A 13,093-nucleotide genomic window follows, 5' to 3' on the forward strand; every position below is an offset into this window, starting at 1 on the left:
ACCTTAACGCGTTAGCCGTTTAAGACCCTGGTGGGATCCCCCAGGTTTCTGGAGCGTGCTAAATCAAGGACCACAGAGCTACTGATATCTTGATGAGCAGTGTTTATTCTGTTTGTAAGTATAATTTATGTAGATTTAAAATTTTATAAAACACTTGAGATTATACACTAGGCTGGTATGCCCTCTTTTGTATGTTTTTTGTAGTGGCTTCAGGGCATCCCAAGTCCTAGAAGGTGACAAGCTTGAGATGTGATGTTCTATAACTCTACCAGGCCATCACACTTCTGCGCAAAAGATGTTTTTTTTTTGGGCGGCACAGTGGTGTAGTGGTTAGCACTTTCACCTAGCAGCAAGAGGGTCGCTGGTTCGAATCCCAACCACGACACTACCTGCCTGAAGTTTGCATGTTCTCCCTGTGCCTGCGTGGGTTTCCTCCGGGTACTCCGGTTTCCTCCCACACTCCAAAGACATGCTGGTATCTTAATTGGATCCTGTATAAAATTGGCCCTACTATGTATGTATGAATGTGAGTTAGGGACCTTAGATTGTAAGCTCCTTGAGGGCAGGGACTGATGTGAATGTACAATGTATATGTAAAGCGCTGCGTAAATTGACAGCGCTATATAAGTACCTGAAATAATAATAATAATAATAATAATAATAATAATAATAATAATAATATTGACTAGGTTACAAACTTTTGGCTATTTTTTGTTTTTTCCTATGGAGTACCTGCTTTACTGACTACTTTAATCACATGCAGCTCACGTTGCTGCTGCCTCACTAGCGGGGGGGGCATTCTGCGGTAATTAAGGCCAGCGAGAGCAACCTATTTGGGTAAGTGGCTTGTTCACCTTTCCGAATCATCCATTTGACGTGGCCCTAAAAGTCAAGCATTGTTCTGCTCCCTCTTGCCACCTAATTGGTACCTCAATGTGATAGGTGGTTTAGTTGACCAAGAGGATAGCTCTGGAGGTGGGGCTAAGTTCAAATTTATCTGAAAGAGTTTACATTTGCATATAAAATTTAGCAACCCAGATCTAGCAATCATTATGTCCTATGTTATTTACTAAAGGTGGCCTTTGCTTACGTGTTTTATTTTGTTTTTTTTTTTTAAATCATGTGGTCGCTTTGACTTTTCACTTCTATAACAAGTGTACAATTAAACAGATCTTTTTAAGAAAGAAACCTAGTGGCTGCCATTGTATGACAGTCGCCGATGTGTAAGGCTGACCATTTTACTTTAGTACTTTGAGTCACTGACCCAGAACAGGTATATAGAGGAGGACTTCTGACCTTACTGATCAGAATACTTGTTCTGGGTCAGTGGCTCTAAAAAGCATTGAAGCCAGACGGTCAGCTGTAATAGCGGGGTAACTAGCAGTTCAGAAAGCCTAAGTAAGATTTAAACAATGCCAGACATTGGTAGAAAATAAACTCTAAAGCTCAGTGATAAATGTAAGGCTTTGCGTCTTGGTTATGTAAGCCTGAAAGATCATAATTTCAGACTGAATATTCACATTGTATCATAAACCCAACCTCAACTAGTTCTCTTTAAAATAAATCAAAACCCAAATTTAACTAAATCTACCAATCATTTGCTCCTCGCTAACAAAAAGTAGCGTTAACATCCTTGATATACTGTATATACCTTCCTTTCAGAAGGATTGCATTTGATCAGAAGTCTGATCCTGCTTAAAGGATGAGTTCACCTTAAAAAAAAAAAAAAAAAAACAACAAATGCACATATTTTGAAGGTAACAAAAACAGAGTTAGGTACCTGGTAACTCTTTTTCTTAGACCCCGTTCACATAGGGGCGAAGCTACTTGCTGGGGCGACAGCGTGCACCGCGACCTCGGCGCAACATGCACGGACTTCATATCATTGAAGTCTATGCAGGTCGCCCCAAAGTAGTACAGGACCCTTTTTCCAAGTCGGAGCGACTTGTGTCGCTCCTATTAGAACGGGTCCTGTGCTAATCTATGGCAGGCGACCCACCGCGACTTGTCAGGCGACCAAGTCGCCTGACAAGTCGCGCTAGTGTGAACCGGGTCTAAGAAGTCTTCCAGGGCAGCATCTGGGAGATAGGCTCCTCCCACCTGAAACAGTAATAATAAAGCGCCGAAGGAACATTTAGTAAGCTCATGAGTCTGCAAACCCTATTTTGCCTTGTTCTTTAGGGCAGGAACGAGTGCTGCCCTGGAAGACTTCTTAGAAAGAGTTACCAGGTACCCAACTGTTTTCTCTAATCGTATTCCAGGGCAACGTTTGAGAGGATGTACCAAGCAATGCTTACTAGGGAGGGGATAAAGTCTGGAGCACCTTGTGACCAAATGTCTGGTCCTGACTGGACAGCTGGTCGATGCGGTAATGCCTTGCGAAGGTATTGAAGCTCGACCAGGTCGCTGTCCTGCAGATCTGCTCCGAGCTTGATGATGCCCAAGCTCTGGTCGAGTGGGCCGTGACTCCGCTCGGCGGGGCAAGGTTTAGTGCTTGGTAGGCTGTCTGAATAGCAAGTTTTATCCATCTGGCTATCGTACTTTGAGGTCGGCTTTCCCTTGTTGACTCCTGCATGGAGAATGTATAGTGTGGTTGTTTTTCACCAATTTTTAGTTCTCTTGAGGTAAGCGATCACGATCTTTCTTACATCGAGCTTGTTGTAGGGGACTCTTCTCTTGCTATCCATTGAATTTGGAAGGGAGGGAATAACCACATCCTGAGTTATGTGGAAAGTTGAAGAGACTTTTGGCAAGAAGGCTGGGTCTGGTGTGAGGATAATTTTATCGGTCAGAATTAAACAATATGGTTCTAACATGGATAGGAGCCTGTATTTGGCTGACTCTTCTTTCTGACAAGCGCCACCAGGAGTACTGTTTTTAGTGTAAGGTATTTATTTGAACATTCCTCCAATGGTTCAAAGGGTGCGGAGAGGAATCCTTTAGGTATCATGGAGAGGTCCCATGTCGGAGTTCTGCTGAACTTCATGGGTCAGGCTTTTTTCAATGAGAGAAGGACTCTTCCTATGAGCGCGTCTTCAGCCAGCCTAATGTCTAGGTGGAAAGATAGGGCTGCCACTTGAACCTTCAAAGTGTTACGGGAAATGCCCTTGTCTGCTCCTTCTTGTAAAAAAAAATAGAAGATTGCTGGAATAGTCCCCTTGTCGGGGTCTCCTTTGTTCTCATACCAGAAGACAAACTTTTTCCTCACTTTTTCCTAGATTGATCTAGTCACAGTTTTCTGCTGGCTAAGATGGTGTCAATCACCCTGTGTGACAGACCTTTGTTCTGTAGCCTTACCCTTTCAGCAACCAGGCCAAAAGCTTCATGACCTTGTGGTTCGGGTGGTTGATGGGCCCTTGCAATAGGAGGCTCGACATGTCTGGAAGTGTTCGATGTGACTGAATACCTAGGTTTTTTAAGTGATGGAACCATGGCCTCTGAGGCCAACGGGGTGCAATAAGTATCATTGTTGCCCTTTCTTCCTTGATCTTTTGTACCAACTTTGGTATTAGGATTAGGGCAGTTGGGGGGGGGGGGGGGGGGAAATGCATAAAACAGATGGGGAGCCCAGCTTTGGTTGAACGCATCTATACCAATGTTCCCATCTGTAGTGTTGAGAGAAAATTTTCAGGCACCCCCTAGACTCGAGTAAACCACAAGAAGATTTCTTGATTTAAAGGACCATCCCGTCTGTTTTATGATTTTTGGGCTTAAGAAGTCTTCCAGCATGTAGTCGGTTCCCTTCAGATGGATGGCGGAGATAGATCCAATGTTTCTCTCACCCCAGGACAGTGTTGTTTCTGTTAGGCCCATTAGACGGATCGATTAGGTCCCCCCTTGTCTGTTCAGGTATGCCACAGTTGTGGCGTTGTCTGACTGAATCCGGACATCTTTGCCCTAAATTGCCAGTTAGAACGCTTTTAACGCCTCCACTACGGCTTTAAACTCCCTCAGATTTGAGCATGCTTGAGACCAGTGGGGGATCCATTTTCCTTGTGCGCAGCAGTTCCATTATTTGTTCTCCCCCAACCTAGAGCACCGGCGTCCGTAGTGATCTGCACAGGATCGGTCTGTGTCCATCTGCGTCCTAGGTAAATTATCGAGCTGAGACACCACTGGAGCATTCTTTTGATTGCACGAGGAACCAAAATATTTGCCAGAATGTAATTTTGTAGAGAACTAATGTGGAGCTGGGCCCAGGTGATGGCTGGGATTGAGGAGGTCATTAGTCCCAACACTGCCAAGCCCCGTCTGATGGTCATGAACTTGGTCCCTATCAAGGATTCTATAGTTTCCTTGATCTTCTCAACTTTTTCCTTTGTCAGGAAAATCTTGGTATTTTAGCATCTAGTATGTAGCCCAAGTATAAGACTCTCTGGCTTGGGGTTGAGATTCTTCTTTGTTCATGATCCATCCTAAGTCTTGCAAGTAAGAGATGCTCTTTTTTAGATTGGCATCCAGTCGGTCTGCTGATTCGGCAAAGAATAGTTGATCGTGTAGATATGGCACCACGCCTGTGTTTTGCGATCTTAGGTTTTTTTAGAGCTTCTGACATTTTTGAGAAAATCCTGGGCACAGAAGAGATGCCGAAAGGTAGAGCTGTTTATTGGAAATGTAGAGTAGTAGTTGGACCCTGGGTCGCAAATCTTAGGTATCTTTTGCTCCCGGAGGGATATTTCTGACCAAGTAGATGGATTCTATCCTGAATCTATTGTACCTTATCTTTTTGTTGAGCGGTTTTAGGTTCAGTATGAGCCTTAGCTTGCCTGATGTTTTTTTATTCACAAATATGTGCGAATAGACTCCTGTCTTTTCTTCCTCCGGCGGTACGACAAATCACTTTTTGCTTTATTCAATTCTCCAGTGCAGATAAAAAGGCTTCTGCTTGGTCTGTGGAATTCGGGAGTGTCATCACCAGATACTTGGTTGGGGGGGGGGGGGGGCGAATGGAAAACTCTCGAGTGGCCCTCTGCTACCATACGAAAAACAAATCAGTTTTTCGTGATTTTCTTCCACTGATGAGCAAAGAACTCCAACTCCAATCTGCCCACACCTGGAAACCGTCATTGCTTTTTGTTTTTTGGAACGGAAGGCTTGTGGATAAAATCTTCCTTTCTTTTGTTTTGTTGTGTCCAACGCTTCTTTGGTCCTGCTTTATTAAATCTCCTGGACTGACGAAAAGGGCGTTTTCCCCTGCTTCTTTTTGGTTTGAGGAAACCCCTTTTTTTTGGCTGCGGTTCTGTCTAGAACTGTTCCTAAGTTGGGTCTGAACAGTAAATAGCCCGTGAAGGGGACGCCGCATAATATATTTTTGAAAGCAATGTCCCCTCCCCATGACTTCAGCTACAGGGCTCTCCTAGCCGAATAAATTAGGCCGATAACCTCACAGATGCAGCCGACGCGTCCGCGAGGAATGCTGCTGCTCTGGTTAGTGTGGGTATGATTTTCACCAGCTCTTCTCTTGGGGTATCGCCTTCTAGCAGATATTGCAATGGCGTCAGTCAGACTAATAAGGTCCTGACTGTGCAGGTAGAAGCTACGGCTGGATTCAGATTCGCTGCTGCAGCTTCCCAAGCTCTTTTCAGAATTTCCTCTATCTTTTTGTCCATGGGTTCACTGAGAGTCCCGGAGTCGTCAAAAGCCAAGTCAGATTTGTTTGCGACTCTGGCGAGGGAGGCACCTACTTTGGGGCATTTTGCCCAGGATTTTGTATCCTCCTCTGTGAAAGGATACCTGCATTTAATCGCAGCTGGGGTGAAGACCTTATTTTCGGGTTCTTCCCATTCTTTCTTATCTTAAGTTTTTCAGAGTCTCATGTACCAGAAAGGTTCTTGGTTTTTTCGGTTGTAAGCCTTCATACATCTTATCGTGTAATGAAAGCTCTGAAACATTTTGCTCTTTGATACCCAGTGTATCTGTTTTGGCACTCAGTAAATTATCCGTGTCTTCCGATGGAAAAAGTGTTCCCTCTGATGGTGGCTCTTCGTCATCCGAGCATAGGCCATTTTCTGATTCTGTGCTAACTGAATCAGTTCCCTGCTCCACTGGGTCCACCTCATCCTCACTGCAAAGTGGATGATAGTCTTACTGGTAGAAGGAGTGCTGTCCTGGCTGGAGCCTCCAGTTTTTCTATGGTCGTACGAAGTGGCCCAATCGTGGTTTTAATTTCCTTTTTAAAGGAGTCAAGCATGTCCTTAAGAAACTCAAGGACTCTTTGGCCACCATTTTGTTGATGCATTTCTGGCATAAGGGTTTTTTCCATTCTGGAGGAAACCTGTGACCGCAAGAGGCACATGCCTTGCTACTAGTCTTTGCCTTTTTCTCTTCTGGGGTCTTTGTCTGTAAACAAGCACAAAGAATCCAGTATGGCAGGCAGTTGCCATACACAAACATGAATGATCATTTGTAGTGAGGTAAAGACAGAGGGAACTCCAGAGTGCTCTGGCTTACCTTGGAGCTGTCCTAAATGTCAGGATCTGCAGGGCAGGGTGGGGAAGCATCCGACATGGTAGACCTCAGAAAAGAAATCCCTGCATTGGGGGCCTTTTGACTGCTTCCTGCCCATCTCCAGCCCCGCCCCCAGCTGCCCCCATGCAGGTTGGTGGACATACCTGTACTGTCATCTGCTCTCCTGGTATCCTATGGCCTGAATCTTCCTTGGGGAGGGGAGTCCATTTATCCTTCTGCTTGTTTTTCTTTTTGTTTTAATTCTGTGAATTTTTTCTTTAAAATATTACGTCGCTGCCCGGAAGTGACGTCAGTGGACGTTCCCCACTCTATTGTCTGACTTCCACCTTCCCCAAGATGGCTGCTGACCAAAAGCATGTCACCGGAAGTGTAGCGAGGATCCGGTCCCAACGCTATCTTGCTCCTCCAATAGCGAGGGACGCTAAGTAAGGTATACTGGCCGGGAGGAAAGCTGTGGCTAGCAGGAACTAGCCTAGAAGATCGGTGGCAGGATCGCTGGCTCGTCCAGGTGCAGTTTTGGAGGAGATGCCGCAGACATCCTGACAGCTGGGGGGATAGTTGCATACCCCTCAGTAAGGGTGAAACCTCAGGCTGGGACCAGCTTGCCCGAATATGCTGCCCCTGACCTGCACTGCCCAAACCTCGCTGAGCTGGATGGGAGGCTGGCCAGGGAGCCTCCTGCAAATTAGCACAGACAATGAAAAATAATAAACAGTTGCAGCCCCTGTGAATCCGGAGGAAACACAATCAAACTGAGGCGGAAGGTATGACTGACATTTTTATAATGGTGGACTATTCTGTTTCCTGTTTCAGGTGGGAGGAGCCTATCTCTCAGATGCTGCCCTGGAAGATGATTAGAGAAATATGCATTATTTTTTTTTAGTTAGGGACCTGTAAAGCATTGCAGCCGCAATCAGCAGATTGTGGGTGTAATGCCACGGTCCTGCAGACTGTGTATCTGTTTGTATGTACCTCTGATACGGCCAGGCAGTTACACTTGAGATAGGAAGCTCAATAAACTACCACAGCGCTCAACAGCACAGTGGTACTTCTTTGAGAACTACAAGCTGACAGCCGCAAAGGCTGTTGTACCTTGTAGTTTTCCCATTCACAGGACACCGTGCCCATCTTTTTTCAATTGTGACAGGTAGCCGGGAGAGAAGATCCCCCGCTAGATGTCAGAACAGGGGCCAGTGCATATGTAACATGTTACACCCTGAATATGGGTGTATCATGCTACAAAAAGGTGAACTTATCCTTTAAAAGATATTAGAATGCTAGTGCTACTTTTAGTTAGGGTGGAACAAGATGGGGAGGAAAGGGTTGCTTTCAGATCTGCTGTAAGCCAAGACAGAGAAGTTGCTGCATTCAGGACCCTGATATTGGGCTTCAATAACGCATTGAAAAGGCTTCCAACTGCCTTGGTGCAATGGTTAAAAATTAAACATTCCATAAATCAAAAGGTAATATAGAGCTTTTAATGTACCCCACATTTTACGGTGTATATATTTCTAGTACAGAGTGTGAAGACATTGGGCTTATCCACATGGGTGACACTTGAGCTAATGTTTACATGCGTATATGGACCCTATTGCCTGTTGCTGCTGCTCAGGGCGGACGTGTATACATCACCAATGCGCAGCCATTACAATCATTCAAGTGGCAGCGGGAGATTTGCAGAATGACCTTGGCTGATCCTGAATAATTGAAGGCTAAGCTCATTCTATTAGTGCACACCGATGACACAGTGACTCATTCAGGGGGAAATATAAACCTCAATAGTGTGTAATCAGTGGTGGTGCTGGCTACAGTGTTGATACTTACACATCATCCCAGAGCAATAGAGGCGGCCAATAGGGTTCATGTATGCTGTACAAATAAATAAATGTGTACAGCATAAAGTAGGTCCAAAATCAGGACAGTAAACAAAGATTTTTCTAGTTTTGGTTCATGCAGCTGAATGCTGAGGGGCAGAATGAAACAATGTGAATCTTCCCTTAGCATACAATACTGCTCTGATCAGATCCATATATATTACAGATCTGTACACAACAAATTGTATGCCTATTTGCGTCATCCCTTATTACACTTAGAGAAGTGGTTGTACCGTTTTAGGAGGTGATACAATCTGGGGTTCCTCTTTTTCCTCTCCCAAGACTTCATCCAGCTCTGCCTGTAAAATAATAAGATAGCGATATATAATTCTCAGTTTTGGGATAACTGTACCCCATCTCCTGTCTAAATAACCAGATACCACGTTTATATTACTACAATAAAAAGCAGAGACATCCAATCACTTAATTGTTGCTGGGCATGTTTGTCTGCCTCTGAAGAATGCTGCCAAGAAGGTGGCTTTGTCTCCATGTACAGCCTTGCAGTTGTTCTCACTTACATGCTCCCACTTCACACTTCAAGTTCTAGGTAAATCAACACAATGGGGTTGATTAACTAAAGGCAACTACACTGTTCACTTTCCAAAAGAAGTTGCACTGTGTACTCAGAGTCTGGTGAAGCTTCAATTCGCAATAAATATTCAATTAGGTGCAAAAAAAATAAAACAAAAAAAAAAACCACAGCATTTTTGCTTGCACCTGATAAAATGATGGAAGTCAGCACAGCCTCACCTCATTCATAAAGTGACTGCAAACCTTCAGCTTTTTACAAACAATTATAAACATGTCATATTTACCTAAACATTCACAGTAATCCCGCCCTATAGTGCTCAATATAATAAATAGTGTCCAAAACCCATCATTAAAAAATATACTAGAAAAAAAAAACAATAGATCATTACATGTGTCAAGTTTAAAAAAAAAAAAAAAAAAAAAACACAGCACCATTTAACAGATATACACAAACTACGAAAAAAGAGAAGTTCAATCTACAAAAATGTTTGCTATCCAAAAAAATTATTAATCATAAATGTCCATGCAAACAAAAAAATATATATGTGTGCAGCTTTCTCCAAATATTGATCCTCAAACGGTGCTTCTCAAACACTCAACTCCTTTCCGGTGCTTGAAAAAATCATGTCCCCCCACAGAGTGCTCCCCCCACCATGGATATTTTCACCTGGGGTAGTGTGACCACCACAATCAAGTAGGGTCAGTAACAGCCTTTTAGCCTGTCAAGGGATACAGCCAGCTCTTCCAGGCTTCTCTCCTGGTAGCTCCTCATATAAAAATCATGGCATCCAGAGACATATATATATATAGAGGAAAATAAACCGATAGTGCTTATATCCTTCTAAAAAGCAATTTATTTGGGGCGTTGGAACGGCACACCCGAGGTTCGTTGATACCATACCTTACATTTATTACTTGCTTAATAAAACACACAGGATAACTTACTGTACATTCCTTAAAACCTTAGCTGTCCAGATTGTACTGACAGCCATTTATTTACCACTTATGTACTTTTTCCTTCATGTATTGTTTTTGATTTTGTTTGGAGAACTGAAAATAAAAACCGATTGAACATTAAAAGCGATTTATTGAAAGCGATTTATTGAAAGAACATATACAGGGTACTCACTTTTATCTGATGCTTCCAGCGCACCAGACTAATACAGGCATAAAACTCAGGTTCTGGGAAGATTCCATTGCTCTCACACAAGCCTTACAGACACTCTCTGGCTCCATGCTGGTTCCTGGTGTCATCACCATCCTGGCCTCTCCCTTACGCGTGTCGACACAGGGTCACATGTCTTCCTCAGGGTGATATCTATTTCAATAGAAATCCTCCTGAGGAAGACACATAACCCTGTGTTGACATGCGTAGGAGAGGGGTCAGGACGGTGATGACACCAGGGACCAGCGTGGAGCTGGATGCCAGAGAGTGTCTGTGAAGCTTGTGGCTTGCGTGAGAGCAACGGAATCTTCCCAGAAACAGAGTTTTATGCCTGTATTAGTCTGGTACACTGGAAGCACCAGATGAAAGTGAATACCCTGTATAAGTTCTTTCAATAAATCGCTTTTAATTACCAACTACTAGTTAATAGTTGATGTATACTACTTTATGCGATTCTGAACATAACATATGCTTTACATTTGTTGTGATGCAATTGTATCGTGCAACCATCGTTGTTTGTTATTCCTCTTCTTAATCAATAAAAATTTATTGAAGACAAATAAAATCGCTTTTTAGAAGGATATAAGCACTATTGGTTTATTTTCCTCTATATACATGTCTCTGGATGCCATGATTTCTATATGAGGAGATAACAGGAGAGACGGTTGGAAGAGCTGGCTGTAGCCCTTGAGAGGCTAAAAGGCTGTTACTTACCCTACTTGATTGTGGTGGTCACACTACCCCAGGTGACATTATTCCTGGTGGGGGGAGCACTCTGTGGTGACACACGATTTTTTTCAAGCATGGGAAAGAAGTTGAGTGTTTGAGAAGCACAGTTTGAAGAAAGCGGTACACATATATATTTTTTGTTTGCATGGACATTTATAAGTAATAATTTTTTTTGGATTGCACTCATTTTTGTTATAGTTTGTGTAGATCTGTGTTTTATGGTGTTGGTTTATTATGACACTTGACACATGTAATTATCTCTAGTATATTTTTTGATGATGAGTTTTGGACACTATTATATTAAGCACTATAGCGCGGCATTACTGTGAATGTTTAGTTAATTTAGCACATATATGGGATTGTGATCAGTGCCAGCAGCTCAGCTAGTTTTTTATTGCAGTAAGTAGCTCGCAGGATTTATATATATTTTTATACGTAATGTCATACTTACATGCTTTGTGTATTGGTTTTGCACAGAGCAGCCCCAATCCTCCTCTTCTGGGGTTCCCCACCATTGCTCCTGGATCCTCTTTTTTGGTGAGTCTCCCCTTAGGAAACCATTCCCATAAGGGCACTAATGCAGGTTCGCTCCTGAGCCACGCTGCCCCCTGCTCCCTCATCACAGGAATAAAATTGACAGTAGTGGAAGCCAACGGCCCTCGTTGCTATTAATCTGCCCCATGAGGAGGGAAAGAGTGGAGAGAGCAACTGATCTAGGGCACAGCACTGGATCGAGATCAGACTCAGGTAAGTATTTGAGAGGGGCTGAGGTGGGGGGGGGGGGGGAGAGAGCTAAACACAGAAGGCTTTTTACCTTAATGCAGAGTAAGCAGTAGTCAAAACCCCTTCTGCATTTAGAGCTAATTTAGGCTCTGGCGATTATTCCTTTGAAGATGCAACTGCACTTTCAAAGTGAATAGTCTATTTGCCTTTAGTAAATTAACTCCAATGGATCTCTAGGACTGTTGCTGGTGTCACTAAAAGGGCTACTGCCACTGTGTGTAGGAGATAGTCCTCTTTGGACACTGATTCCAACATTGTACTTCTCAGATCGTACCATTAAATCTTCATCATCCACATCTTCATCATCATCATCACCCTCGTCGATCTCCTTCATGCAGAGAGCTGCCATTCGTTCGATGTGTTCCATGGGGAGGGGAGCTACAGGGTAGGAGGAAAACAAAGAAAGAAATGGTGAATGATTAAGAAGCCACCATACATAAAGCCTAAGTGTAGGTAATATATATTTTTTTAAATCAGCACAAGAGACATGACTTACATTTAATAAGAAATTCCCTTGTGCTGGTGCCGACTGTCCTAACTAAAATCCAAAGTCCTGTGCAGGGAAGGGCAGGGCTAAGGACTTAACTGGGACAGCTGGCACCAGCAGAGTGGACACTTCTCATTAAATCAAAGTAACCTTTATTATGCAGATTTTTTTTTTTTCACTAAACAGTTTACCTACAGTATCTCAACAAAAATTAGTACACCCCTCACATTTTTGTAAATATTTTATTATATCTTTTCATGTGACAACACTGAAAAAATTACACTTTGCTACAATGCAAATTAGTGAGTGCACAGCTTGTATAACAGTGTAAATTTGCTGTCCCCTCAAAATAACTCAACACACAGCCTTTAATGTCTAAACCGCTGGCAACAAAAGTCAATACACTCCTAAGTGAAAATGTCCAAATTGGGAGCATTTAGCCATTTTCCCTCCCAGTGTCATGTGACTTGTTAGGATTAGGTGTGAGTGGGGAGAAGGTGTGGTAAATTTGGTGTCATCACTCTCACTCTCTCATACTGGTCACTGAAAGTTCAACATGGCACCTCATGGCAAAGAACTCTCTGAGGATCTGAAAAAAAAGAGTTTTTGTAAGAACTTACCTGAAATCCTTTTTTTCTGAAGTCCATTGACAGACGCAGCTCTCGTACTTCTTATCCATTGGGTTATGCTGCCCCCTGCAGCAGTAGTTCTAGGCAGGAAAAAAAAAAAAAATTCTTCACGCCACGGGGCTGTCCCCATAGGCATAACCCCCACACCCTCTGCTCCAGCAAACCAGTTTTGTTGTAAGCAGTGAAGACACAAAAACCATCCCCATATCAGAGGAGCGGGTGCTGCGTCTGTCAATGGACTTCAGAGAAAAGGATTTTACAGTAAGTTCTTACAAAAATCCAGTTTTCCTCTATCGTCCATTGACAGATGCAGCTCTCATACTTCTTATCCATTGGGACGTCCCAAAGCAGTGTAGGCATGAGGGGTGGGAAGAACACAACCAGATAGTAACGTAAACTCCAAAGGGTAAACTTAGCCAACTGGGTA

At 43.3% G+C, this 13,093-nt stretch overlaps 1 protein-coding gene across 2 annotated transcripts in view; it reads right to left on the reverse strand.

Moving 5' to 3' along the window:
• CC2D1A (coiled-coil and C2 domain containing 1A) overlaps positions 1–13,093 on the reverse strand; it is a 153,548-nt gene that overhangs the window by 136,110 nt on the left and 4,345 nt on the right. For both annotated transcript variants that reach the window (XM_082254838.1, XM_082254837.1), the window contains exons 3-4: positions 11,825–11,928; positions 8,576–8,641 (exon numbers count right to left, since the gene is read on the reverse strand). In XM_082254838.1, coding sequence (XP_082110964.1) covers positions 8,576–8,641; positions 11,825–11,928 — 170 coding nt within the window. The remainder of the gene's footprint in view (positions 1–8,575; positions 8,642–11,824; positions 11,929–13,093) is intronic.

Source organism: Pelophylax lessonae (genome assembly GCF_965119305.1).
Source record: "Pelophylax lessonae genome assembly, chromosome: 4".
Taxonomy (NCBI): domain Eukaryota; kingdom Metazoa; phylum Chordata; class Amphibia; order Anura; family Ranidae; genus Pelophylax; species Pelophylax lessonae.